The sequence below is a fragment of the Alternaria incomplexa genome (genome assembly GCF_024043165.1).
Source record: "Alternaria incomplexa strain BMP 0042 chromosome Unknown scaffold_2, whole genome shotgun sequence".
Taxonomy (NCBI): Eukaryota; Fungi; Ascomycota; class Dothideomycetes; order Pleosporales; family Pleosporaceae; genus Alternaria; species Alternaria incomplexa.
Genome location: NW_026249851.1, coordinates 2,463,660 through 2,491,479, shown reverse-complemented (window position 1 = coordinate 2,491,479; position 27,820 = coordinate 2,463,660). Strand labels below are relative to the sequence as shown.

The 27,820-nt window shown below is 53.2% G+C and overlaps 8 protein-coding genes across 8 annotated transcripts; 3 read left to right on the top strand and 5 right to left on the bottom strand.

The window, feature by feature from the left end:
- Positions 1-249: 249 nt before the first annotated feature.
- Positions 250-1,565, bottom strand: J4E90_002348 (uncharacterized protein; the record flags this gene model as incomplete). Its single annotated transcript, XM_051431928.1, has 3 exons — positions 250-1,387; positions 1,437-1,458; positions 1,514-1,565. 3 exons carry the CDS (start codon positions 1,563-1,565, stop codon positions 250-252), a joined length of 1,212 nt encoding a protein of 403 aa, XP_051295062.1.
- Positions 1,566-3,668: 2,103 nt separating this feature from the next.
- On the bottom strand, positions 3,669-5,081 carry RBG1 (GTP-binding protein rbg1; the record flags this gene model as incomplete). The annotated part of the gene is made up of 7 exons (XM_051431927.1): positions 3,669-3,688; positions 3,746-3,866; positions 3,914-4,585; positions 4,632-4,837; positions 4,889-4,931; positions 4,985-5,005; positions 5,061-5,081. 7 exons carry the CDS (start codon positions 5,079-5,081, stop codon positions 3,669-3,671), a joined length of 1,104 nt encoding a protein of 367 aa, XP_051295061.1.
- A 559-nt stretch (positions 5,082-5,640) lies between these two features.
- J4E90_002346 (uncharacterized protein) lies at positions 5,641-6,672 on the top strand (the record flags this gene model as incomplete). The annotated part of the gene is made up of 3 exons (XM_051431926.1): positions 5,641-5,966; positions 6,201-6,364; positions 6,548-6,672. 3 exons carry the CDS (start codon positions 5,641-5,643, stop codon positions 6,670-6,672), a joined length of 615 nt encoding a protein of 204 aa, XP_051295060.1.
- Positions 6,673-7,983: 1,311 nt separating this feature from the next.
- On the bottom strand, positions 7,984-11,176 carry J4E90_002345 (uncharacterized protein; the record flags this gene model as incomplete). Its single annotated transcript, XM_051431925.1, has 3 exons — positions 7,984-9,686; positions 10,490-10,823; positions 11,081-11,176. The coding sequence occupies 3 exons, from the start codon at positions 11,174-11,176 to the stop codon at positions 7,984-7,986; spliced, it is 2,133 nt and encodes a 710-aa protein (XP_051295059.1).
- A 4,393-nt stretch (positions 11,177-15,569) lies between these two features.
- On the bottom strand, positions 15,570-16,974 carry J4E90_002344 (uncharacterized protein; the record flags this gene model as incomplete). Its single annotated transcript, XM_051431924.1, has 2 exons — positions 15,570-16,332; positions 16,463-16,974. The coding sequence occupies 2 exons, from the start codon at positions 16,972-16,974 to the stop codon at positions 15,570-15,572; spliced, it is 1,275 nt and encodes a 424-aa protein (XP_051295058.1).
- Positions 16,975-20,014: 3,040 nt separating this feature from the next.
- On the top strand, positions 20,015-20,883 carry J4E90_002343 (uncharacterized protein; the record flags this gene model as incomplete). Its single annotated transcript, XM_051431923.1, has 3 exons — positions 20,015-20,092; positions 20,142-20,205; positions 20,294-20,883. 3 exons carry the CDS (start codon positions 20,015-20,017, stop codon positions 20,881-20,883), a joined length of 732 nt encoding a protein of 243 aa, XP_051295057.1.
- Positions 20,884-23,378: 2,495 nt separating this feature from the next.
- Positions 23,379-24,511, top strand: J4E90_002342 (uncharacterized protein; the record flags this gene model as incomplete). Its single annotated transcript, XM_051431922.1, has 2 exons — positions 23,379-23,534; positions 23,675-24,511. 2 exons carry the CDS (start codon positions 23,379-23,381, stop codon positions 24,509-24,511), a joined length of 993 nt encoding a protein of 330 aa, XP_051295056.1.
- A 431-nt stretch (positions 24,512-24,942) lies between these two features.
- Positions 24,943-27,563, bottom strand: J4E90_002341 (uncharacterized protein; the record flags this gene model as incomplete). The annotated part of the gene is made up of 3 exons (XM_051431921.1): positions 24,943-25,614; positions 25,668-26,565; positions 26,617-27,563. The coding sequence occupies 3 exons, from the start codon at positions 27,561-27,563 to the stop codon at positions 24,943-24,945; spliced, it is 2,517 nt and encodes an 838-aa protein (XP_051295055.1).
- Positions 27,564-27,820: the final 257 nt, after the last annotated feature.

The following is a 27,820-nucleotide window of genomic DNA, read 5'->3' as shown; positions in this document are numbered from 1 at the left end:
TAATGATGCTGATGCGAGAATGCGGCAAGATGCGGCAATGAAAGAAAATCCAAACGGTGACTGTAATGCAGAATGCTAGCCGTGTGTGTATGTCCCTGATCCCGGTGTTCTAGCTCGCAAGTGTTGCACAGTCTTGCTACTCCAAACCCAAGCGATTCAGGAAGCTTGTTCCACAAAGGAAAGTGGTCGTCAGCGTTACGTGCTGTGACAGGCGTCACAGGCCCTTGGATGAGTGACATGTCCAATTCGCTAATGGATCGCGTCGACGCTTTCGAGCTTGGCCGTGGTGAAGTTGGGCTCTGACACACGTCGCATCTCGGAAGGAAGGCTCTCGGAGCTGCGCTTGATTCGTAGCTTCTCCATCAGCTTGCCAATGGTGACATACTCCTGGGGCTCCACGACGAAGCCGGCGTTCTGTGACTGGAAGAAGGTCATGACGAGCTCGAGAGCGCGTGCAGCTTCTTCTTGGGACGGTGTGATGGGCGAGGAGTCGGCTGATGAGCCTTTGTCGTCGATGGTACCTGGTAGAGGAGGGGGCTGCATCGAGTTGGGCATCTGGGTAGGCGAAAGCGACATTCCTTCGTCAATGACTGGCAGTGTACCAGGCATCTCGTTCATGGGCGAGTCAAGTGCACCGCTGCTAACGTACTTTGGGGTGATATCGTCAGTTGAGCCCGGAGGTGACATGTACTGCTCAACACCAACAAGCATGGGGAAGGTTTGGCTTCGGGGCCTTTGGAAGTTGTTGTTCCCTGGCTGTCCATTCGCAGGCTGGCGGCTTCCCATGAATGGACTCGGGCCGCATGCTGAATCAGGCGTGAAGAAGGGGGAAGAAAGCGACGTGGGGCTTGTGGCTGTATCCGTGAAGACGCTTGACAACGATGTACTGCTCTGTGAATGGAAGGGTCGGCGATGGTTCGAAAAGTCGTATGTGTCGGGGCTTTCTGTCTTAAGATTTTCCTGACTCTTCTTCGCTGTCATGGTCGTTGTCGCTGGAGATACCCCGCCAGGTGAGGTAGGCGAGATGGCCCCCGGGGTATGCACATTGGATGGCGGATTCGAAGTCCCCTCCGACTCTTCTGCTATCGAAGTCTTTCGTGACCTTGCACCACTGAGATGATTCTTTTGCTTGAACTTTTCCAACCAGCTCGCACTGTTTACCTTGAGGTGGCTCTCTGAGTTGCCAACGGTCTGAGCGAAGAAGCGGGCCTTCTCTCGGATCGCAGCATCTGACAGCTGTGCTCCCTGTTTTTGATGGTTTCGTGCCCAATTCGACAAGGCACGTTCGATATCCGGGAATTTGCCTTTCGACCTTTTTATGGGTGATCGGCTACCATCGTCCTGGTACAAGTACTTCTCCTTCTGGCGCAACACTTTCGAAACGGTACTACAAGACTGTCAGCACGGGAAGAGACATGCAGGGTATGCAGTGGTACCTTCGCTCTACGCCAAACATTGCTAGGATATCGTTAGTAAAAGATCCATGTGAGTCTGGTGCGTGGTGCTGGCATACCTCCAATTTCCGTTTGCTTGACAGTGGGATTTTCTTCATGGTATTGGCACATGCGTCTGCGGTCCGAGTCTGTAAGAGTCTTCCGTGGTGTCGACGAAGTGCGGGAATGTGTTGAGCTCGCTGAGACTGGCGTTGCTGATGCCGGCGTTATCGGTGGTGGGGCTGAGGGGAACAGTGAAGCTTGGTAAGTCGACTGGCTGGTCAGCATGCTCGGCCATTGCGGCATCTGCGGCATGATCAGAGGCTGCAGCTGTGGATGCGTAGTCCTAGGTGTCGGATGAGTTTGGTGGGGTGGATGCATGCCGTTCCCGTAGATGGGCTCCATCGGGAGCGGTGCAAAGCCGTTGAAGCCATTAAAGTCTTGGACTGGAGACTGATGGTGTGGGTTGTATCCATTATCGCCATGCCATCCAGAATGGTGATCCTCGAAAGGTTCCTGGTGGTGGTGATGGTGGTGGTCGTGATCCATTTGCAACTGGCTCATGTCGAAGGCAGTAGATATTGGAGTGGTGTATCCGTGCGAGTGTGGGAACGAGTGTCCGTGTTGGGTGCGGAGCAGAAGTAGGGTGCCAGACGGGCATATGCACCTGCACCGTGGTGTTGCTATACCTAGGCGGCGTGGGTGACCTCAGAGCGGCCGAGCGCATACATGCATGAGACGAGATTTTGGTTCCTGAGGCGAAACAGTGACAAGTCAATGTACCGCAGTAGCGGGGGTAGCGCTGACAAAAGGCGCTGGGTATGACAGAGGTCAAAACATATAGGTATAAAGCAGCGCGGCAAAGCAATGGCCTTAGATGGAGAATTGAAACTGCAGGGAAAGCCTGGCGCGGCGGGCCTGCAGCGCGTACTTGAGGATAAGTCTGGGGACACTGGTAACAGGCCCTGGCTGTGCGATGCGGGCGCGGCCTACTGCAGCTGGCGGGAGAGGAGCCCTGTTTGTTTCGAGCCCAAGCTTGCCGGCAAGCCTGGCGTGTGCACAGTGATCCTGGTCGCCATTCGGCCAAGCGACGAGCGACGACGTTGGGCTTAGCGTGTGCGGGTCTCTCATCGGGGATGCGCCCCTAGGACAGCGCGGGCCAGAATTATGCGGCCGCCAGGCTAGCTCGCCAGTGCATGCCTCGACGCCTGACTCCTAGCAAGGGCAAATGGGATGTCAAGGCAGCCGGGTGGGATCATCCCATCAGGGCCCTCGCACCGCTGAGCACGTCGCAGCCGGCTAATCTGACGCTTCCCGAACAAGACATGGTCTGAGTGGAAGCGCCATATTGGCTTCGCCTCGTGCGCCCAGCGAAATACATCCTGGCCGTTGCCGTACGCTCGTGGCGCGAAACAGTGGCAGCCGATTCAATGCTGCTCAGGTACGCGAGCCTGTGGCGATTCCCACGGCAGGGGCAAGACGTCAATCATCGGCTGTGCATAAAGGAGAGACAGAAAGTGTCGACGGCTGAAACGCTTTCGGAAAGCTGCAATAATCGCGCCCATGGAAAATCGAGGTTTTGCCGACCAGCCACTCAGGCTTTCGGGAGCGATAATGATTTAGCGCCCGACTGACAGCGTGCCCTCTGAGTCGCCAGCACAACTAACCCCTGCTGATTTCTCCGAGTCGACCGCTGCGCCCGTTAGCAGACCAATAAGGAAAACCGACGCCTCAAAAATTGGGCCAGACAATGCTGATCTGAATCCATCAAATTCCGAAGCAAATATGGAATAAAAACAAATGCGACATGCTGACCCCGTTCCAATAACTCCAGCGGCGCCATTACCACGAGGGTCCGCGACGGCAATGTCTTGAATGACGCCTCCTCGGCAGGGGAAGCAAAGGCCTGGTATTGATAGCTTGCGGACGGTATCGGACCGCCACCAGTCAGTCGAGCATTGGCGATTGGCAGGTACGATCCGCGCCGTAAGCTGCGTTGCCCAGTGCTAGTGTCGTCCTGATGTCGTCCGCGGTGCTACTGGAACGAGCCCTCGGCCAATCCAGGCCGCGAGATCGGCTCCAAGCCTCGCTCTCTTCGTCATCTTAATGCTGCGACCTAGTATTGGTATCGCAGTGAGACATGTTCAGCCATCCAGAAGGCCCTTCTGCTCTACTCACTATTTCCCAAGACCGGATCCATAACGCCTGTCGTATCTCGTAATCACGAGACCTTATCTAGCGCTTGACAATAGTGACTGGTCGGGTCGTCAGCTCACGACATCCATTTAGAGAGATAATACTGGGATACATACCGATATCCTCGTCGGCAAGCTCGTGAGAAAGTCCCACACGCTGGGGCTGATGCTTGCATGATTTCCCGTAAACAATAGCGTGCTTGAAGTTGTCGACAATTGTCTTGTGGATGGAATTACACTACAGAGCGGTTAGCGCGTCGCGTTTAAGATGAGGGGGAGACTTACGAAGTCTTCAATGGTACAGGCTGTTGATCGCAATACCACGGGCGCCGAGTAATCCGGCATCTTGCCCTTGGGCTTGGTGTAAACACGAACGAGATTGAGCTTCTCCCACATCTGCTCGAGGAGCTCATCGATGTTCCACCCGTGCTCGGAACTGATGGGACAAGCGTTCGGGATGCGGTATAGCAAATCGAGCTCTTCGATACTGATAGCATCAATCTTGTTCAGAGCGTAGATGACTGGGATATAGCTTCGTCCCTTGGCCTCAATAACATCAATCAAATCATCGACCGTGGCGTCGCATCGAATAGCTACGTCGGCGTTTGCCATTCGGTACTCGTTCAGCACCGCCTTGATTTCGCCATGGTCGATATGTGTGAGGGGAACCGTCGCGGTGATGTTGATGCCTCCCTTGTCCTTCTTCTTGAGCACAATGTTTGGCGGGCTCTTGTTGATTCGAATACCGAAACCCTCCAGTTCGTTCTCGATAACGCTCTTGTCGGTGAGCGGTTTGTTGACGTCTAGGACGATGAAGATCAAATGGCAGGTCTTTGCGACGGCGATGACCTGTCGTCCACGACCTTTACCGTCCTTCGCACCTTGGATAATACCGGGAAGATCGAGAATCTGGATTTTGGCTCCGTTGTACATGACTTGACCAGGTACTGTAGTAAGCTGTATGTTGTCAGTACGGTTCTAGTAACAAGCGTATGCAACCCACCGTTGTAAACTCATATGCAGCGGCTTCGGAGTGCTGTCCGGTCAATTTGCTCATGAGCGTACTCTTGCCCACGGAGGGGAATCCAATGAAACCAACACTGGCAACACCAGTCCTAGCAACATCGAATCCTACACCTCCACCGCCGCCACCGGACGAAGGCTCGAGCAGCTCTCTCTTAAGCTTCGCGAGCTTTGCCTTCAGTTGCCCTGTTCATGTATAAGCATACCAGTATGCAGTATCCGTCCATGAGGCCATACCAAGATGAAAAGACGTCGCCTTGTTCTTCTGGGTCTTGGCCATCTACGTCTCGTGTAAGTCATCGTGTTACGGTCGCGTATTGGGGTGTGGCTTACTTCGGCCTCGATGTCCTTGATCTGCACACTCTGTTAGCGCGTGGAATGGCGGTATGCTGCGGCACTCAATACTTGCCTTGTCTACTGTGGTCGCCATCTTGAATTACTGTGTATCCTGACTTGCTCTGAGCAGGCGTGGAGAGGCGATGTTGTTGTTCAGAAATTTGATGCGACGCACGCCGCCAATGACGAAGCGGGGCACGGCTTCCCGGCAGTACCTTTCACCGCCACCCGATAAGGTTAGCGTTCAACGCAGCATCCTTCCATCTTGGCTTCTATGCATGCTTCCTCTCGGCCTTCATAAACCTTGGAAGTTGAAGAGCCCGATGCCCGATAGAAGCCGCGTTCACATCGGTGACCACACCCACCACTCTGGCTGAGCATATGAAGTGCATCACATGTCGGCGAACTGCTGACCGCTATGGATCCACATATCACAAGCTCAGAACGCGCCAATTGTTACATAATGAAGCAAGCCCAGTCCTGCACAAGCAGTATTGAAGGCAGGCAAGCCAACGCTCTTACCCTCGACAAAGGCTGTGTATATTTAAAGCCCGCGCTCCGAACTCTCTTCGTCGGAACTCCGTCTGCAATAGCATCATAACCAACGACACGCTCGCCACATTTCATATTCCTCAAACATCGATATCGTTACCATGATCGGTCGCAACACTGAAGAGGATAACTTCCGTTCGCTCGTGCAGGAGATCAACAAGGTGCTCGGCCCCAGCAACGGCATAGACTCGGATGACGTAGACGAGAACGAGCTGCAAGAATTGATGAAAGCATACACCTCGGAAGAGTCGGAGTGGAAGAAATACTACTTTCCATCTGAGACATTACCATACACACGGAATGTTGTCGACAAAGGCAACGGCAAGAGTAACTTGGTACAGTCCCCGATCCTCGAGTCAGCGAAGGTGGTGCTAATCGAACAGCTTATCCTGGTATGGGGACCTGGAAAGAAGAGTCCGATTCACGAGTAAGTTCTCATATCTTGCGACTGTTGACATTAGCATGCCTTACCTCGCGAACAATATGCCATGGCTTCAGTCTCCTGCATGATGAAGCGACCCCGTTCGCCGATCTACTTTGATCGATGTGTCAGCAGGAGACACGCCGGTAAGACGACCTTTCGATAATCCATCATGGATACACCTCACGCTCTCGAATGCGCAACCCAGCGTTGCAAGATCCAAAACTAACATCAACTCAGCCACGCGAACGCACACTGCATCATGAAAGTCCTCAAAGGCAGCCTGACAGAAACCCGTTTCGCAACCCCCACCGAAGACGACGCTCAAAACCAGCGCCCCATGACGAAGACTCAAGAGACTACTTTCGCTGAAAACGAAGTCACATACATGGCTGACACGCTTGGTGTGCATTGTATTTCAAACCCGCACCCCACAGACTACGCAGTCTCCTTACATTGTAAGCATCAACTCTTCCGTCCTACTTTACACTTCACTACGCTTTGTTCAGATACCAGACACTACACAGTCCTTGCACTATCTTCTCTACTTCACACCATTGCATCATCGTCCGACTAACGAAACACAGTATACACCCCACCCAACGCCGCAACATACGGCTGCAACGTCTTCAAAGAAGACACATCCGGCGTCGTTCACAACACGACGTGCCATTTCTACTCCGAGTACGGCGTCCGAACGGGGAGGAAGTAGACTTCACCTCGTTCGCAGATTCGTTCCATCATCACTAGTATTGCTTGGGCATTGAAAAGGGCTTGGAGACGGATAAGTGGATACTTTACGAATGGAGCGGCGGGTTGGAAGCGGTTATCGAGTAAGAGTTCGTCGGTGGGAGAGTAGGATGTGAGACGGGCTTTTCATTCGATCTTCGAGCACTTTGCTAGAGTTTTTTTACGTTAATGAAAGGTCATTCAACATGCAAGCTAGAGCACGTTAACTAAGGAAAAAAAAACTAAACAGGTCTGGAGCCTACATCGACGTTGGGCCACCTACTTTGCAGGTTTCTACGTTGATGTAGGCTGTTGACCTGTTCAGGTTTTTCCTTGCATCCGGTGGGAGAGTCAGTGGAGTCGACTGAATCACTACATCACACAGTCTCGTGTGAATTTTCCGGTGGACCTGGAAAGAGAACCGCAATACTATTAGTCTCGCGTGAGACAGGGTCTCATCTCAATGTTAACCAAGTTCTAGCCCGGGGGTTTGGTTTTGGGACTCCGCTGGATGATGATGATGCTGCGCGACGCAAATGTCGTTCGGGAGGTAGGGTCCTTTCCATGTGGAAAAACCAGTCGTCGATGCGACTTGTACCGTCTGCGCCCGCAGGGGCTACTGCTCACAAATAGGCATTCATGCATGCCTTTCTTAGTCGCCAGCCTGCTGGCACTAAGGTAAAAAGATGCTAAACGCATCCGCAATATACATACTAATTCTGTGGTATAGGTTCAAATCCTTATCAGAAGCATACATAGCCTCACTACAGCTAGAGCTAGGCTGCTTAGGCTCACAGCCCGATATCAGTATCTAGATCTGCGCTTCGTAGTCATGCAAGCTCGGCGGACTAGTTAGTGTGCGTCTGCGCCGCTATCTAGCGCACTGGATCCAGTTCTGTCCTCTTGCTTGTCTCGCTCTGGATGCGGACTACGGTATTCCTGATGATGACAATATCCGCACAGTATCGGGCTGCGCTTTAGCAGCTATATCCTTTTTCCCGCAAACCCAACTGACAGTAAGTTGGCCTCGGGATCTTCTTCATATCTGGTATTTGATAAGCTAGGGTAAATTAAATAATGACGCCGCATGGTTTGATGTTAACAGAAATGCATTTGCGTAACTCGGTCACAGCGTCCACCAGTTGCGCGTACACATCAACAAAACGTATCGACTGTCATGTGCACGATCCTCAGAACATGTAAATAGAACAGCAATGTATTCAACTCCATCTACCCAACCCTGATTCCCTCCTTCATACCCTTCACACACTCCCTCAATTCATCTCACGCCCACCTACGGCCCCGCAAACCCAATCTCCTCCCTCTGATCATCCACCACCCTCCCATACTCCAACAGCAACCTAAAGAACCAAACCTCAAAGTCCACATTCCTCAACACCCGATCATGCCACTCAGAACTCCTCTTCGCAATAAGCCGCGCCTTCTTCTCGCCTTCACTCGCGCCATTCCCGCCCTTCTTGCTTCCATCCGCCTTGACTCTTTCCACAACGCCATCGCCGTCATCGTCGAAAATCTGTGTTCCGCTGAACCACCTTACAAGATCGAGATGCTCGTCGCCGCGGAGGGAGAGGGGGATATAATGCACCCATGGTCGTAGCCACTCTGCATGCCACTCGCGGAACAGCGCCATTTTGTAGGTCAGACTGCGGGACTTGAGGAAGCTGTAGAAGCGGCCGGAGAAGGCGTTGCCGTCCATGTCGAGGAGGTGCTTGTAGTACCATGCGTCTTGGCCGTCGACACGTTCGGTTACGTCGAAGAATTCGTTTTGGGCGTCGCAGTCGCCGGGGTCGCATTGGCCGATGTGGGAGAAGTGGACGTCGATGAGGTCTTTGAGGGCTTTGCGCTCGATCGAGGTTACGGCGTAGGTTGAGGTGGGGTTGGAGACGGGTTCGAGGACTTTGGCGGTGTCGGGGGCGTTCAGGCGTTGGACGACGTGTTGGCGGTGTTGGCGTCGCCAGCCGCCGTTGCGACTGAAACCTCCTGTTGTGGAGCCGCGCCAGTAGAGACTGTTGGTTTTGTTTTCCCAGGTCGTGTCGTGCGTCTCGTCGTAGCCTACTTTGCCCATCCAGTACCATGGACTGGGGTATAGGATGTCCTGGAAGCTGGAGATCTTCGACTGTGAGAAGACGGGTGTCAGCTCATGGATGATACTGAAGGCGTTGGGGCGCTCGAAAAATCCGAACGTTGACGAGAACGAAGGCGAGTTACAGATATCAGAGAAGGCGGTTGTGTTGTAAATAAAGCCAAGGTCGCTGGCGGCATACGCGGTGAAGTTATCGGCAGCGTAGTCTTCGAAGGTTTGGGCCTGAGTGCCAGGGGAGCATGACAGCCGCGAATGCGTCCATGTCTGTTGATGCGCAAAGCGATTGAACTTGGTCGTGCTAACTTCAGCAAACCGTGTACCATCACTCAAGTCTTCTGGACGGGCAGAGAAGGCATTACGAGGTGCAGTGTTCTTCGCAGTGCGCGGTAGAATTTCGTCCCTCGCCTTTGCCACCATCGACGACAACAGATTGTCGGGCACGACAACTCGCGGTTCGTCATGTAAGTTGAAGCCCAGATCCATGTCGGGCAGATACTGGACAAACTGCTTCATCATGCCAATGGTAGCCTGTTGTTGCCATTCATCGCCGCCTTGGAAGTTCTCTACAGCGCCATGGCGTATCGCAATTGCAAGCATGGAGCTATCTTCATGACCTAACGCATTCGCAATGCGCGACCGAATCGTCGATGGTTTGAGCGCCCAAAACGGTAGCAGCATCTCATTGATCGTGTCGTATTCGTCTATCATCACAACACCGTTGCGCGTCGCAAACTCGTACCATTTGTCGAAGTGCGGAGGTGGCGAGATCCCGTTCCTGCGTCGGTACTCTCGAACCGCATCAGCGAGCGACTTGGATTGTCGGTTAAGGGTGCCTTGGAAGTCTGCCTCTGCAGCGTCAATCAATTGCGCAGCCGGATGACCCTTGGTCAGATCTACCGACACCGGAGCAAGTGGCATCCCAGGCGGGGAAAGTGATATGTCGGTAAGAACACCATGCGTGATGTGCTGATACGTTGGTGGTCCAGTGAAACGTCCGAAAAGTAGAGACCCCACTGCAAGAGCCATAACGATGAAGATAAAGCGACGCAGTCGCTTAGAGCGCCGCGAATCCATGACAATGGGAGATCCGGATGACTCAAAAAAGTGTACAAGTGCCGCCCCGTCGTAAATGAGGGTAAACAAAACGGCGGAAAAGGTCGGGGCGAAGTGTAGTTTCGCAGCAAGGTGAGAGAATATGGCCAACAGAGAGGTATTTACAGCGCCATATTGAGAGATCTATCGGCTAGTTAGTTTGATATTGTGACAGTACGTTGAGAGTGAAAGCTACGTCTCTGGTCTTGGAACCGGAAAGTAAAAGCTGGGGTGAAAGCCATGGCGACGGGTACGACGCGGCAGGACGCCAGACCCGCGTTTGGTAACAGGACAGCGTAATTAGGTAGTTCAACAGTAATATGGAAGAAAGTACGTACCAGAACGAAAACAAGAACATTTACAGTGGTGTGAACCGGCAACATCCACAAGAAGCGCTGCAGGATGCGGAAATTGTGTACATCCCTCCACTCTCGGTTGTACTCTCTGTATACGGGCTCCCAAGATATCGTGCTTGCAGTCAAGGACGACTCGGTAAGGATAGACGCAATTCCGCACACAACTGCAACGGCCACAGCGACATCTCTGAGCGCAGCTAATCGTTGCGGCCTCGAGGCACCGCTCACTGAGGCGCGCCGCAACGTACTCCCGTTCGCAGACCCAAGTCCTCGCTTGCCACCCTCGCCCTCTTCTGTCGCGGCTTGTATGGTGGTCTCGAACAGGACAAGACCAGTAGCAGCGAAGATGGCACTGCTGACACCGAGCGCGACCGTGGTAGGAACTGCGTAGACGCCTAGAACAGCGCTCGCAGAGACGACGAGAACTGCCAGTATCCCGTATGATTCGGTATGAGGCTGTCGCTCCGGGGGGGTCTTGGTCTCGGCTGCAGGGCCATCGAGAACAGTCCAGGTGGGTAGGGCAAGGTGTTTTGCGACCAATTGGTTCTCGGAGAACAGGACGGTGAAGAAGGGAATTAGGGCCTGAAGTGCTGTTAGACGGTCGCATGTTGTCCCTTTATCCCGTCTGAAAGTACCTTGGTCGCCCAAATGCCCTGCTTATCGCATGCCGCGCGGTCGCATATTACAGACAGACCCAGCAGCGCGCCAGCCAGCCAGCTTGTCTTCCTCTTGGCGCTGTCGCTGTTTGAATATATGCCCACCCAAAAGACAGTCGGCACCCATACTATCAGCCAGGATATCGTCGTTATGAGCAGCGAATGCTGGACCGGTGTGTGCACGTTTGCGACAGCCGCGAGGACGCTGTAGAGCAGCGGGGCGAGCAGATGGTGGTATTTGACGACATTATCGGCAAGTATGGAGACGGCCGGGTGCATTGGAGCAAAGGGTGGGTCAGCGCTCGTCGGAGGGCATCGAGTTGTCTAGCATGTGTTGGGTCGCAGTGTTGCGAGCGCCGGAGAGCCGCAACATGCAACCGTGCGGATCTGCAGGGTCGTGAGTGACGCCATGCCCGAAGCCACATCTATTTCCATCCCCACAACAACAAAGCCATTGTCTTAGGTTCTATGTTTGCATGTATCTCAATCAGACCCCGGATCGAATATGACTCCATCAGAGACGGATTTCACATGTCTAAGATGAAATCGCACAGCGTCCGCTGCTCGTCACTGGGTACTCAACATGCATGCGCATCCTGCAGGAACACGTCTACCAGATATTTGGATGATATGCTGCAATGAACCCCTTAGCACGGGCCCCAGTTTATTTCCAGAAGGTTACACAGCGATGCGTGGTACAGCACAAGCTCAGACAAACTCAGAAGCCAGCCAGAGTTGAGATGGGCAATTCAGCTACCTCACTTCGTATTGAGCATCAAAAGATCTGTTGATATTTGAGTATTCCCAGGCACTTATATCTTTCTAATTGCCAGCCATCTGCTGCTTCTCATTACCATTTGCTTCATTCAACCTTTGATATGCCTCAGTCTCTCACAACGCGGCTTGACTTGTATGGATGCTTCAAATCCGGAAGGCACGATGCTCAGTGACCCACCAAACCTGAAGATCTCACAAGTACCCATCATATTCAATGCAAGATCGTGTATTTATGGGTATCTTAATGGCCTCGGTCTAGCGAGACTTGTCTGCGACGCTACGTACAGTCTTTCCCTGTCACATCTGGAGCCTACGTTGACGTTGGATCACCCACTTCGCATGTTTTTACATTGATGTAGGCGACAAACCTATATCCCCCGACTGTTCAGCGTAGTAGAAAGAAGGCCTATCCAGCGTAGAATAGGTCTTGGAGTCGCAGCGCGCGACGCGCTGAGACTTAGGCAGGTAGGTTCCTGAGAGCACGCTTATGGCTTTTGAAGAAGTGGTTTTGATAACGAAGAGGGTTTTGAGCTTGATGGAGGATCATGTCACTGCAAGAAGTAGCAGTTTGATCTGGTAGTGTAGCGGTATTGTAGTTGTGCTGGGTCATGTAGACGGCCGCGCCTTCCCATCTCAAACTCCCCCACCTTCCTCACGAATTATCGTGCCACATGGCCGTCCTAGCGTGAGGTGAGGTATAACGAATTTTCCAGTTGACGTCTGCATCTTCTGGTAAGCTACGTACAGCATACCTTGTAAGTGAAGCTCTTTGCCCCCACGACTGCCGCAAGAATGCCATCGTGTCTACCATGATCCTCGCTCGACGAACCCACGACTGCGCAGATTCAAGCGATCCAAAAGAGACTAGGAAGAACTTCGAGATGGCCAGAGAATCGCCAGGCGCAGGTCTTTGCATGATATGGACGTGGAGCGACACTGCACGATGTCGCATGGCGACCGCAAAGCTGAGTGACACTCCAACTCTTCACACAACCATCCCTCGACTATATACCCAGCCTGTTCTCCTGCGTCTGTTCATCTAAAGCTGTGCGTGGTAAGGTGTCTTCCTGCCCCTCAGCCTTGGTCGATCGAGCATAGTCTTCTCCTTCCTATAGTTCGACTCGTCCATCGTCCGATACTTACATACCTTTGACTGTGCAGACACTGCTAACTATATCATTAGTTTCGAACCCCGACTGGACGATATCCATCACCTATCACCCGCAGTACGTCTTCTCTCCCCTCGAGAAACCCCACACATACCTACACGCACACACTTGGGCAATGAACACCTACGCTTTAGCTCTGCTAGTGCTCTGGGATGGCCTCTTCCTGCCTCTCATGCTGCTTCATGCGCGTCAGGTGTTTCAGTCCCTACAGCCTTGCTCTGATATACAACAACTGCTCGTTGTTCCTTGAAGAAGTTCAATGTTAACCTATTGCAGCTTCGATATTTCCGATCCTCGTTCTCATCGATAAACAAACGCGATACACCAAGACAGGATGGCATTCGACAACAACGACCGGCAGGCGGACTATCGTACATGGAAGCACTCATGCTGACATTCGTGTACGCATAGCAGCATCATGCCTCGCAGTACGTATACAACCCTTGCTCTCCTCCTTCCATGTCAAGTTACCCACTGGGTATCGTGAAATGTTGCTTATAGCAGTTATTGCTGTGGCGTTACGCTGTTGAACTTGGCTAAATAATGTGAATGTATAGACTCTCGCGTAAAGAAGCAGAAGGCACCCGGCACCTCCGACTGGAACTCCAAGCAAGGCCAGCGGGAGAAAGCCCGATTTAGGAGATGTTGGTTCTGTATCATCGGATATACCCTTGCCAGAGTCAGGTTCAGAGGGATGAAGAGGGGTCTCATTCTGAAGATTATCCAAAACGTATTGCATGTATTAGAGGCAGTTATGTACTTCCTATAACTAACCTGCTCTGTTGTACAGTGTCCCTCCACCTCATACAAGAAAAAAACTAAACAGGCCTAGAGCCTACATCGACGCTAGGTTATCTGACTAGTAGGTTTACATGTTGATGTAGGCTGCAGGCCTGTTCAGTTTTTTTTCTCGATTGACGTGCCTCGCCTTGCATGTCCTCTTAGAGCTGCAGATCATCTGTCGTCATACTTTCCCAAACCAACCCGTGGACTTCGCACCTCACACACCAAACAAACATCACGATACCAAACCCACCCCTCCACCCACACCACCCACCGCACCAAACCCACAACAAACCACGCGTCCTCGCATCCTTCCCTCATCACGATACACGATACCCCACTTCCCAGCCTTAATCCCCCCACCAACCAACAAAGTCCTCACGCGCCCCATCATAGATCGAAGATCCTCATCTCCACAACCACGCAACTTGAAACACGCACACGTTCCCCAGACAGGAAGTTGGTGATGCTGTCGACCCGCCTCACTCAGCATATCCAACGCTGATGGGTCTCGCTTACAACGTAGGATTGGGGATCGTCGTCGATCCACACCTGATTAGAAGTGTGTTGCGGGACGGGGGACGGAAGGGGAGGTGGATTGTTGGAGGTGTACGTCAGCTAATTTTCAAGTAAGAGTACATAAGTGAGTGAGGTCCGAGGAACGGTATCAGTATGCTGTCATCTTGATTTCTATTTGGCTTTTGCCAAGGTGTCACGATCACGATCAGCTCTTGACGTGATGTTGTTGTTGTCCCGTGGGGTAGCATGGCATGGCATAGCATAGCGGGGTATCCTACCCGTCCACTCAACCCAACCATCCAACCATTCGACCATTTCCAGCCAACATACAAACATCACGATGATATCCCATCCACGTAACAAACAACCATCACCACGAACCTTAACGCCTCTCCCTCCTACTTACCTCTCAGCACGGAAGCAACCATCCCATCCAGCCATCCAGTCGGATCTCCAGCAACAACGAAGCTAGCCCAGTGTTTGGGTACTAACGCTCACCCGGCGCCCCGGATCATGGTGTGCCAAACTAAGCTATCAACTGAGGAAGGTAAAGCACGATTTCCCCCAACCTCAACGGTCTTGGCCGCTTTTCCAGTCAGCTCGCAGCTCCGTCTCAGCACGCTTTATCTCGGCGACCCAACGTTGGGTTGGGTTGGGGTGTAAAAAGGACCGGTTGCCCCCGCCTCTCTTTCCCGTCTCTGTGTTGTCAATTTCTTCGTCTCTCGTCAGCTTTGGGCTTTCTTATACGAACGGGGTCCTGCTCGGTCGGGAGCACTTCGATTTCCTCACTCAAAGCAAATACACTCGCACGTTGGGCACTCTTCCCTTTCGACTGAGATGTTTTATTTGGCATTTCAATCTTGATTCCTCTCGTCCTCAAGGTTCGTTTCGAAAAAAAGGTTTCCTCCACAGCCGAATGTACAAGAAGATGGCTGGACCATACACACATTGGAAAGACCCCTCGCCTCTCCTCTCCTTCCATCCAGGCCACGCTATCCAGCGTGGCCATCATGGTCCTCCCGTCGTCATTGAAAGTATTTGTAAAGTTATATGGGTTTATGTCAAAATAGGCTGAAGCTTCTTGGTGAAGAGATGAAGATTGATCAAGAAAAAAAGACAAGGAAAAGGGAAAAAACTCCGGGATATTTGTTGCAGGTGCTAGGCTCTCGACGCAAAGGTGAGCAAAAGACGGCAGGTTCGGATGATTGACCTGTACTTTAACCTCAAGGGCGTCGTCGGGGTTGTGACGGCCCTCTCCTCGGTGTGCAGGCTGCGTCTTTTTCCTTCGCGGAGATAGATTGCTAAATGGCTGGTATTTGGTTTGTGGTACAGGGCCGGAAGTACGGTGGGAAATGGAGGCGATGGAAAGAAACATGGCAAGAGATGTCGGGACGTCGTAAGGGCGTGTCAAGCGCAGAAGGCTCCTACTCCTCCATCCGTCCGAAGATCTCGTCGTCGTCCTCGTCGATGCGGCCGCGGCTGCGCGAGTTGGAGTAACGGTAGTCCTCTTCGTCGGCGAAGTGGTCGTCGTCCATGTCGACGTCCTTGCTCTCGCTGTGGTAGCGGTAGCTGTTGCGCATACTCGACTGCTGCGCGGTGACGGTGGTGCTACCTGACAGGGTACGGGCATTCAGGTCAAAATACTTTGCTGGTAGCGGGGGCACGGGTGGCACGTCCGGCGGGAGCGCAACGGGTCCCGTCTTGGGGGTGCCGTACGAGCAGCTCAGCAGGCCGACGGCGGCAGCGAGGTCAGCATGGTCATTGGCATCGTCATGGTAGGAGCCGGCAACCGAGGTGCCTGACGTAGTGGGGCGGTCAGACACGTTGCTCCACTGGCGATAGTGGTGGCCATTACCATTGTCGGAAAAGACGGTAGACTGGTAGGATTGGCTGTAAGCGGAGCTGTTGGCCGAGTAGCGCTTGAGGGAGCGGGTGCCAAAGTGCGAGTGAGGGTAGGATCCTACGGCATGGTCTTCGAGTTGCGGGGGCGGGGTAGTTTCAGTGGAGCTCAACTCCTCACGCAGGTCAGACGAACCCGAGGCGGGCGGGGATGAGCGGTCGCTGGTCTCGCCGTCGCTCTCCTTGTTCATGGCGACGAGGACCGAGGCGGCCTCGAGCAGCTGGACCTGCTGGTGCTTGGAGATGAGCAGCTTAGATGTGTACTGCCATTCAGGCGTGTGCTCCCAACTAGAAGAAAAGTCAACGCGGAACTATCAAGAGGCATGGCAGTCTATGTGTGCGTGCGAGAGAGGAAAGGGCATTCGTCATGAGTCGTGAAAGTATGTGGGAGGGCCATAGTCGGCCAAGGGTTACTAACAGGTGCTTGGTCAGACAGCTGCTGTGCTTGTAGCCTTTCCCACATTTTTCACATCTCAGATCGCTACCACTTCGCTTGCCGTCGCCCTTGGACAGGCGAGAGCCCTCGCTCGCGCGACGGTTCCGCGACTTGGAGTTGGCCTTGTCCTGCTCCAACATGGTTGCGAGTGTCGGTCCGTCGGTGAGAGCCTCGCTTTTAGCCGCCGCGGCGCCATAACTGCTGGGCCCAAACTGCGCGCCATTGCCGGGCATGCTCGACGCCATTGTGGAGTGGAGGGCCATGTTGGGGCCCCGGAACTGCGACGTCGGCTTGGACGAGCGGCGCAGGCCATTGCTGCTGCCTCCCTCGAGCGGCGCCCCTGACATGCCCTTGGCCGCCGCCGCAATGGCCGCGACATTGGACGCAGGCGTCTGGCTCATGCTCTTCCGGCGTGTGACGCGATGCGCCGGGTTGAGGTTGGCGGCGGATATCGAGTGCGAGTGCGGGCGGTTCTTGGGGAGCGAGCCGGCCATGGTGCTCGACGAGTGCCGTTGCTGGCTGGCGGGTCGGACGTTGATGGGCTCCTGGCAGGCGGCACGGTCAGCGCAACTCGGGGCGGTCAATTGGGATAATGTGTATAGGTACCTTGTGGACAGTCATGCTTGCAGTAAAAAAGTCGCCGGCCGGGTGTTTGCTTTGTTGTCCGCTTCGTCAGCAAGGTAGCGGAGTAGTTGCACAGCCTCCGAGGTGTCGGAGGTAATAGAGCGAGATGCGGCTGAGAGACAATGCAGGGCAGCGCAGGCGTGGGCGGTAGAAATAATAATCCAAGATGTGTGCGAGAGGCGTCTGCTAGCTGGAGAGGCGCTGATTTCAAAAATAAAGCGTGTGGACAGGTCCCGGAATGCTATTCGACAAGTGGGGTGATGCCCGAGCTTCTGATATGGAGTTACTGTGTCCAACAGAGAGTCTCGATTCGCAGCCTCAGAAATGCGGCCAAATATCCCCGTTTCAGACCCGGCAGCGGTAATAATCAAGGTTAAGGGAGTGGGTGAGATGGGTGCAGCGGTGGCAGCGGCCAGGAACTTTTTATTATTTGGTCGCAAACATGGCACGCGGCATCTGGGGTCAGCCGGACGCTCACAGCCCACGCCCGACCAACGTGACTGATAGCGAGACCCCGGCCGCCTCCTCCTCAAAAGGTACGCGGCAATGCCGTGGCTGAAGCGACAAACGAGGCCGCCCATGCTGCCGCTCCTATTAAAGACCGCACGGGGCCGTGGCGGGCAGGGAGCGCACCATCGCCCTCGCCCTCTGATTGCATGTTTCACCCATGTTGCTGCTCCAGACACCTCTGACTCTGGCTGCCTCTGCTGCCTCTCCTGCGCATCCCCATGCACAAATCCAGGAACCCTTTGTGCGTGTTCCTGGCGCAACGCAGGTTCTCGAGGCCCCTCGTTAGTGCGCCATACCGTGTGAGCCCCCGCGGCTGTGATTCGAGCGTGATTTCATGTCAAGACACCTGGTCCCGCAATAGGGAACGCCGATCTCGAGCTACTTTGCCCATGGCCGCTTGGGCCAGTCCGGTTCGGGCGGATCAAGGACACGGGGAACCGAGCGCTTGTCTGGAGTGCTGTGGCTAAGGCGAGCCGATCGCTGCTGTGTCGGGCTGCGCGCGCTACACAAGAGATCATCGCCTGCCAACAGGTGTTTGCGCGACCCTCTCTTTTCCTCATTGCAGACAATGGGCAGTTTGCATTCTGGCGACTGATGGCAAAAGACTTATCTGACTCCACCCACCTGGGCACCCACTCGCAAACCGCTCGGATAGCAGGCCAGGCTTGGCGTCATCGCGATCGGTCGCGCACACGGCGTCTGTGCTGCACATTATCGCGCAAGCCACCACCCTGTCGTCTTGCTCGCTGCTGTGGGGTCGCTGGGTGTTGAGTGGTGCGGCACCTGCACCACACAGTCAAAGACACATGACAGCCTGCCAGCCGTACAATAAAACCGCTCGCTCCTACGCTCCTGGCTGGACCGCCTGTCGTCCTACCACCGCTGCGATCGGCTAAGATCAACGGGTCGAGATCGTGGCCTGTCGCAGGGATGCATAGAGTGCCACAGTGACGGATAGTCACTGGCAATGGCATTGTTCGTTGTCGTCGGAGTCCGGGCAGCAGAATGCCATACACGCGTAGTATCCACTTGTCGGTGTAGCCTCTCACCACCAATAACCACCTACGGTAGAGCAGCCGTCTGGCATCAAACTGAGCGGTCCGCAGCTTTGGAATTGGGTACACTGGGCATGTGTAAGACGTTCCGGTGGTGTCTATGCCCATGCAGGTGCTAGAGGGGTGCAATTCGCGCCTGCCGATTCGGGAGTCCCACGGCCTTGGAATAGCTTCGTTGCGAGATTGCGCGCCTTAGCTGAGGGGTCGACGACGCCACAACCTGCATACCCTCACATCACTGTACTATGGTATAATAATTGCATGTTGCACATAACTGCGTCGAGTAACAGATTCCGGTGTCTTGACGGCCCAAGTGAGGAGTCAGGTCCACCGCGGACAAAACCTCCGCATCAACCAGGATTGAGCTTGTTGGTCGCACGTGTCAAGATTTAGTCCAAAAGTTACTTGGTTTGGGACGGAACTCGCCCACGGTCGCGGTGAGAGTGGGCTGTGCGGATCTGTGCCAGCTAAGTTTCACGTCAGCAATGTGACGTCAGTCATTACTTGAGACAAAAAAAGTTAAGTTCCTGCATCGGGGTGGCATATCCTCGGCGTGCATCGTGGGCTGGCCAGATGCACACACAGTGACGTGTGTGCATTTGTGATTCTTTATACCGAGACATGTTTGATGCGGGCCTTGTCGGCTTTGCGGATGTCCGCGGAATGTATCCAGCTACTTCTCTAGCGGTAAACGGTTGTGAAAACGGACATTGCTGTATGTTTTCATGTGGAGACGGTGTAACAGACCGCCATGTATGTATGCATCTAGTGTCTTCTTGCACGCAGTCGCCAACATGAAGCAGAGGCCATCTCAACGATGCTTTGTAGGGGCTGGTAAAGCAGCTAAGAGCGACGTTCATTTCCACATCGCATAGTTTCTGGCTGTGCCTCAAATTGTAACTTCAACAAGCCTCACTGCACTCTTACCAGGTCGAGATGGCTTGAGCTCTGGAGGTAATGTATCCGCAGTCAAGATGGGTCTTGCCGAGCAGTTGATGTGATGCAGATGCTCCAGTCACCAGCGTAGAAGACTTAGGAATCGTGACGCTCATCATGAGCTCTGTCTACGGGTTCTGGATAGAAACAGCATCGATATGCCAAATTGAAGTAGTTGTGTCGGAATGCATTCGCACGCCAAGTACTTTCCGATCTTAGTAAGTCAGTCACGTGCACGAATTCGTCACTGCTCTCGGCGATCTCCAAAGCATCTGCCTGCAACATCGCAACCGCTATCGCCTCATCACGACGCAAACAACCGCCGTCCATCACTCTCCAGATCTTCAGAACCTCAGTCGCCGCTTAGACCCCCGCAAAAACCGCACCACAGCCCTATCACGATTTCACGATGGCGGACGCTTCCGCGCAACCCAAGCCTAGCAGCAGCGTCAAGCTCGTGCTGCTAGGAGAAGCAGCCGTTGGAAAGGTACGGAGTAGGAAAGACTCATCGCGACTCTAAACTGACGCCTACCAAGTCATCTCTCGTTATGCGCTTCGTCAACAACGACTTCCAAGAGAACAAAGAGCCTACTATCGGAGGCACGTACACAGCCACGTGCGGAGATGTTGCTCAACAACCACCCGCATCTCCACACTGCCAAACTATGACTAACGTACCATGTGACAGCTGCATTCTTGACACAGAAATGCAACCTACCAACCCGAACCATCAAGTTTGAGATCTGGGATACCGCAGGCCAAGAACGCTTCGCCTCGCTCGCGCCCATGTACTACCGCAACGCCCAAGCCGCCCTCGTCGTCTACGACATCACAAAGCCCTCTTCCCTCACAAAAGCCCAACACTGGGTCGCCGAACTGCACCGCCAAGCCTCCCCAGGTATCGTCATCGCGCTTGTAGGAAATAAGTTCGATCTGGCGACCGCTGCCGACGAAGAGAACCCAGAAGACGCAGATGACGCCCCCGCAGCTGAGGGCGAGGACGAGCCAACAGAGGATGGAGCCGACTCCAGGAGAGTACCTAGCAAGACTGCAAAGGCGTACGCAGACGAGGAGAGCTTGCTGTTCTTCGAGACGAGTGCAAAGACGGGGCACAACGTTGCCGAGGTCTTCACTGCCATCGCAAATGCTATCCCAGAGACGAGCTTGAAGGGGCCTCGTGGTGTGGGTGGACAGACAAACTTGAACAGGCAAGAGGATGCGCGGGTGAACCTAGGCAGCGCACGGACGGAGGGTCCTAAGGAGGGTTGCGCATGCTGAAGAGATGCATGCGGATGCGGTGTCGTGCGGATTTGCTAATGCTCACAGAGGAGCTCGATAGCTACGAAGACTTGCGGGCACAATTGATGTGTTCAACTCCGGATTATCAACATTAGGCGTTGGATGGAATGATATACTTTATATTGCCGTCAATATTATGGCGTATATGCTGCGTGAGACGTGCGACTGGGTTGTCTGTCCCAGGCAGCTTGACTACACCTACAATGACCTTTAACATAGTGTTTCCGCTTGGGAAGCTCTATTGCAGAGTGTAGTTCAAACACCGGAAGTAGTCAAACGGCTATGAAATTTCGCGTTGCCGCATACATGGTGTTATATTTCGATAAACAAGTAGTATGCAAGACGATGTATACCCCAGCCTGATTTTCCTCACAAAGTCGTGTCTGTTGCCGCCATGTTCGTCGTTGCTTCCCTAAAAGACGCGCCAAGAGCTATCCCTTCACTCAGGTTGGCGCGCCAACAACCATCCCTGCCAGGGGCTCTAATATGCCCCACTTGCACACACGACGCGCTCATTTGCACTCAACCACCAATCTTACGATACCAGCCATGGCACCAGCTCATCATAAACGTCTCGTACCGCCGGAGGCACTAGAAAAGAAGGCCAAACCCGCGCCATGGGTTGAGAAACTCTCCTCGGGCATTCACGATGCAGATACCTCAACGCGCAAGAGCACGCGAACCCCTCAAAGCGAAAGCACCGGCGATTCGCCTTTCTTCGCCCTGCCGCTAGACATCAGAGATCGAATTCTTCATTACACTCTTGCGGGGACCATAATCCGCTTTCGCCACTACAACACCTCTGTCATGGCTCAGTATACCCAAAATGGAGACGATACCGTCCGTTGGACGACTTTCGATGAATCCTTCCATGCGGACGGTCTTCCCTCCTACTGGGCACAATTCAAAGACGCCAAATGGCACAGCGGCAAGGGTCTTCCGGGGTGGATGATGCTCAACAAACAAATGCTCCAAGAGTGTGTCCACCAGTTCCACAGGGAAGCCATCTTTTAGCAAAATAACTTCTTCTTAACGCCGATCTATCCCTCTGCAAAGCCCCTAGGCTTGTTTCGTCTCGACAAAGCGAGAATTGTACGGATCAATACTCAGATCATTTGCCATCTGGAAGGGTGGAAAAGTCTGGACGAGGATAAGTACACTGTCATCCACCTGCATGGAAAGCAAGAAGAGTGTACCAAGCAATTTATATATCACCTGTCGACCTTCACGCCAGTACTGCAGATACTCAGTCTGAGCGTGTACGATTTCTATGGATGGCAAACATGCAACGTCTCTCACCACCCATTTCGCTCGAAACTCACAGGATTGATTGAGAAAGTAGACCAATCTGCCTGCAAATTTCGCTCGGAACTCACTTTCCTTGAACGACTACCCAAGAACTTGCAGAAGGTCACTTTTGAAGTGGTTACGAAGTACAGGAAACCGAGAGTCTATACCGAGAGCGAGTTGGATAGCACCTTTCAGATATGTATGCGGCTTCTCAAAGATGAGCTGAGACGAATCGGAGAGATTCTTGTGGGTGGCGAGGGGGCATTCGCTACGGAAGAGGTGGTAGACTTGGTACCCGCAACAGGTTCATTGGCAGACAATCATCGGAAACTCGACACTATTTGGGTTTGACAATAACGTCGCCTATGTACAGACGGACACAGCTGATGAGATGATCAGCTGGTGTCGTGCGAAAGAGGAAGGAACGCAGATGCCTCGCACAGCAGCTCTGGGTGTACAGTCGACGGAAGAGTGGTGCTTTCCTGCAGGAGAGGCTTCGGGAACTTTGGGCGTGTAGAGATGAAGATCTGGTCGGCACGATTGCTATCCATGTCCTTTCAGGGTCGTCGTCTCAATCCCAGTTGCTAAACTCCTCGGATTGTTTGAACCATTATCGTTGTCAGACTGGACATCTTCCCAGTGTGTAGTCGTTTGGAAGGCATCTATTAGCACGAGAGATACGACGAACCCCCGTATAGCTCTCTGAGCTGCAGTTGACATTATTTATAAAATTATGTCTCCTGAAAGCTGTTCGAAAGTGTATGGTTTATGTAGACCGAACGGGGTGTCTTCCGTGGATGGGAGGTGTCGAGCTGCTGCAGTAGATACTACAAGCTATACGCAAGATACCTGAACACCGAGATAGTGCGATCAGATATGACTTTTGAGAGGATATTTATCTTGAGATCATTTGGCAGGCATCTTCACGAGGCAGTCGCGTTCCTATTATTGAACGTGTAGCGCATCCAATCATTGCGGGGTCGCCACACAAAAGTCGACCCGCACTAACCTTTTGCGCCTGCCTGCGCCTACCAACTCCATCTTTCCCCAAGGCCATCAATCTGACTCATTACGCATCATCCTTCTCGACTAAGAAAGAACTGGAGTCCTGCTATCTTATAATAGTACTCTGATCGAAACCCTCCGCAAACATTTCACGACTCATCACAAGATCTTTTAAAGCCATGGCAAGAGGTGGTCGAGGCGGCGGTAATCGCAATCCAGCGAACCAATCGAGAGATGTGCAGGTGTCAAGAAAAGTTAGTTGGTTATTGCGACATGGTGCTGGTCAAGAGGGCTTGAAGCTGGGAAAGGGCGGGTATGTCAATGTGCAGGAGGCAGTAAGTTTGTTCATCACTTTATGTTCTGGGAAGTCAGATACACGTTCAACCAGAAGACGTGGGTATCTGAAGACTTTCATGTCTGCTCACATAGGAACAAAGTAAGCAGTAGCATCATACGGGAGACTGACACTCCCCAGCTCAACACCAAAACTCTCAAGGGCTTAAAAGTCACATTCCCTGAACTTCGCGACATAGTCGCCAACAACGACAAACAACGCTACTCCATGATCCTAGCATCCTCACTCGACCAGGACTCATCCGACAGCGCAGCACCACCACAAGAGCAACCTGCACCAGATGCACTTGGAGGTATACCAGAATCCGATAACCCAGCCGACTACCTAATCCGCGCCAACCAAGGCCACTCCATCAAAGTTGACACTGAAGGCCTCCTCACGCCCATCACCCAGGAAGCCGGCAATGTCCCCGAAACAGTCGTCCACGGCACGAACGAGAAGGCCTGGAATCTCATCCTCAAAGGCGGCGGTATGCGACGCATGGGACGCAACCACATGCACTTTGCATCCGGTCTCCCTGCTGGCTTCAAAGCCCTCGACGACTCCACCATGGAGGAAAAGGAAGCCGCACCCGTCATCTCAGGCATGCGCACAAACTCCACGATCCTCATTTACATCGACATCAATGCTGCACTTGCTGCTGGCATCAAGTTCTTTCTCTCGGAGAACGGGGTTATACTTACGGAGGGTGATGAGCAAGGGCTGCTTTCGTATGAGTTCTTCAAGAGGGTTGAGAGTAGGAAGAAGGATGGTGGCGTGTTGATGAGTGGGGGGATGTTGCCTGAGGGTGTGGTTGTGGATGTTGAGGCGTGGGAGAAGGAGGTTGGGGATGGGCAGAGGGGGAAGAAGGGTGGACGGGGAGGTGGGAGAGGAGGAAGAGGCGGTGGACGAGGTGGCAGTGGTGGTGGGAAGGAAAGGGCGGTAGATGACGCGGGTGATGCGAATGCTGGTGCTTGAGTGTGATCAAAATTGCGGAGAAGTCAAAGAGACGTACATGTGGTAAAGGCGATGAATGACCAAACGACAGATTAGAGACTGGTTGTCGTATGTGCTGGATTTGAGAAGCCACATATTGCTTACCCACTCCAATTTGGGTTGCAGAGTAGCTATCGGCAACATGTCTTTGTAGCGTTCAGGCAGACATTTCACTCAAAAAGTAGTACCACAAAGTTGAATATTGAATCGTGATGTATTGAATCGGGATGTAATCATCGACCGTAGACGAAATTATGAAAGGTGTTGCAGAGGTATATAACAGAATGCCACCCATGTACTCATGATTGAACGCCGACCGACCCGTGACAAAGGAAAAAAAGTATAAACACAAGAAGGGTAAAAACATTAGAACTTAAAAGCGTCTTTGCGCTGTAAACTTCTTGGACTCGTACTCAGATCCACTGATGGTTTTGCTTCTCCACGTCGACATTTGTATCGGCGGGAGGCGTTGTTTGTTGCATAGCGAAGTAGTCCCGAGCGACAACACCCTCGCTTCGTAGCAGAGGGCTGCTGGGACGCGTTGTACTGACGTGGTGGGGTGGTTGCAGGCCAGGGGAGTGGGCGTGCTCGGGCTCTGTGATGATGGCGTAAGAACCACCACCCGTCTCGACACGATCCATTGGTGAAACACCGTCGTCGTGGTCGTCGCCTTCATCTATGCTGCCACGTGTACCGATGGTGCGCACCGTCATGCGTCGACCGAGACCACATTCTGGGCTGGCTTGTTCTTCCTCAAGACGGATGACGACCTCGACAGCCTTTTCGTCCTCGATAACCTTGGGATGACGCTTGGCAAAGTAGCGGGCGTACTTGTAGAGTGACCAGTAGCAGCTGGCGACGTTGATGACAGTCAAGACCATCTTGTACGGTAGGTAGTACACGTACATGAGCACCCAGCCAACGCGCTCGCCCTTGCGGCGGAGATGGACTTCGTTGAAGAGGACGCTGTTGATGAGGTACATGACGACGGTGGCGGCGAGGAGGTAACCGCAGAACGAGGGGCGGACGTAGAACGAGATTGGTAGAATGAAGGGTGTGAGGAGGTAGAGCAGAGTTTCGTAGACCTGGTGAGACTGTTAGAATTTGATGAGTGAGAAACGAATTGTGAGTTACTAACCTCTTGGAAGACGAAGATCTTTGCGCCAATCTCCCACCAGCCGAGCTTCCAGCTACCGAAGATATAGGCCATGTTGTAGTACATTCCGTTGACGAAGAAGAAGTTCCATCGCTTGAAGCGTTGCGAGAAGATGGTCATCTCGCCGAAACCACCACGAGAGCCACCGCCAGAGATGAAGACAGCGGTAGGTGTTTCGGTTTCGACGAATACCTGCGAGCACATCTTGATGCGACATCCGAGTTTGCGGGCAACGTGACCGAAGAACCAATCTTCAGAGACACTGAAACCGGGGTGTTCGTGGAAAGTCTTGACGAGGAGTTCGCGGTCCCAAAGGGAGATAGCACCGTGGGGGAAGGTGGCAGAACCAATCTTACCAGCAAACTCGCGCTGGATACCACTGAGCTTGTATTCGAGATCCTGGGCTTGTTGGCAAAGGTTGCCCTTTGACCCATTTGGTCCGACGGATTTGATGGTGTAGCCAATGCACTGGACCTTGCCAACTAGACGTTCAGTAACAACCGGGAAGTTATCGGGCAGTGCGCAGTCGTCGTCGATGAGCAATACGTTCTTGAAAGCCTTCGCAGCGTAGCAACCGACGAACTGAGCGACAATCTTTGATCCGATGGGCGACCAGATGTGGTTCACGCCGTATGGGCGGCACACTTCTTCCGTGTTGTCGAGAGGTGTAGGGCTGTTACCGTTGGCGATGACGAAGATGTGCGATGGAGGGAAGATCTTCAAAGCGGCCTCAAGTGTGTTGGCGATGAGTCCAGCAGACTTGTAGCAAGGAATCATAAGGCAGGTGTCGGAAACATTGGACTGGATCTTGGTCTCTGTGGTGTAGTCGGCAGGGGGCGGGTCCTTCTCGAAGAGGATGAGCAGAGGAGCGAATGCGTAGCTGGGGTATGTTAGTAAAAGAAGAGGTAGCGATGCAACTGTGTCAACTCACAATAGCGCTATTCCAAGCACGATACCGAAACCACCAGCGATGACAAACTTTGTGGCCACGACCCAGTAGAGCCACCACACAGCACCCTTCCACAGCGGAATTCCGATAAGAACAAAGTAGACGAAGAGTATCAGGAAGAGGTAGATGGCGTACTCGAAGGTGTACTGCACCCACTTCTTTCGCTGAATCTCTTGTCCCTTTTGCTTCGCCTTTTCGTAAGTACCAAACATCTCACTCCTCTTGAAGTAAGATGCATTGGTCATCTTCCGCTGGAGAGCGTTGGGGACCATGGCATCAACAACGGACTCTAGAGTCCCTTTCCGGGGCCGACCACCCTGGTGTGCAGCTTCAGGTTCCTGAGGCAAGGAGGCTGTTGAATTCCGGTAAGAGTTGTTCTGTGTTGCGAAAGGATTGTCTTTGATCGAGTTGGGCCTGGTCGCGAAAGGGTCCTCATTCGACCACTTTGACGACGCAGTCGTAGTCCTGTTGAGAGAGTTGAGCGATGGTGCACGACTGCCCCGAGGACTGAGAGCTAGAACGTCCGTTGACCCGGGGATGTAAGAAAGGGTCCTGAAGGGTCTGATGTTTTCCTCTGTTGGTGATGGTAGTACCCCGCTTTGCTGCGACATTCTTTTGGGACCAGTGTTACTGAACCAAGAGAATCGATTACTCCTCCTGCGTTCGCCCTGCGTCTCTGTGCGTTCGAGATTGGTAGAGCGTTGGGTGCCATTTCGGTGTAAGCCTGAGTCCTGAGTTGGTCGACGACGTATGCTTCCTATGCCGTTGGGATCGAGGAAAGGGTTCTCTGCTTGAGGCTCCCATGTTCCATGTGAGGTATACGTCTTGTCGCGTTTGGATCCAAGGTTACCAGTGGCCCGAAGTAGATGCGCAGGGACAGTGACATCCTGTACGATCTCACTGGACTTTCGTCCATGTGCGTAAGTCATGTCTGCCAATTGATGTTCTGCAAGAATATCGGAAGGAAGGCCGGAAGGAAGACCGGATGGAGAGGTCATGTTGTATTAATGATGACCAAGATGAAGGTCCCGGGGTAGCTGTGTCTGTGAAATAACGGACGGGGGTACCCCATTAATACTCGGGAGCCATCTCCAGACCTTGTACGATGTCCAACCTCTAGTCGGGTAGTCGGACAGCCACATCGGGCGATCCGACTATGAAATCTCCTCCTATGTGCTATTACCGA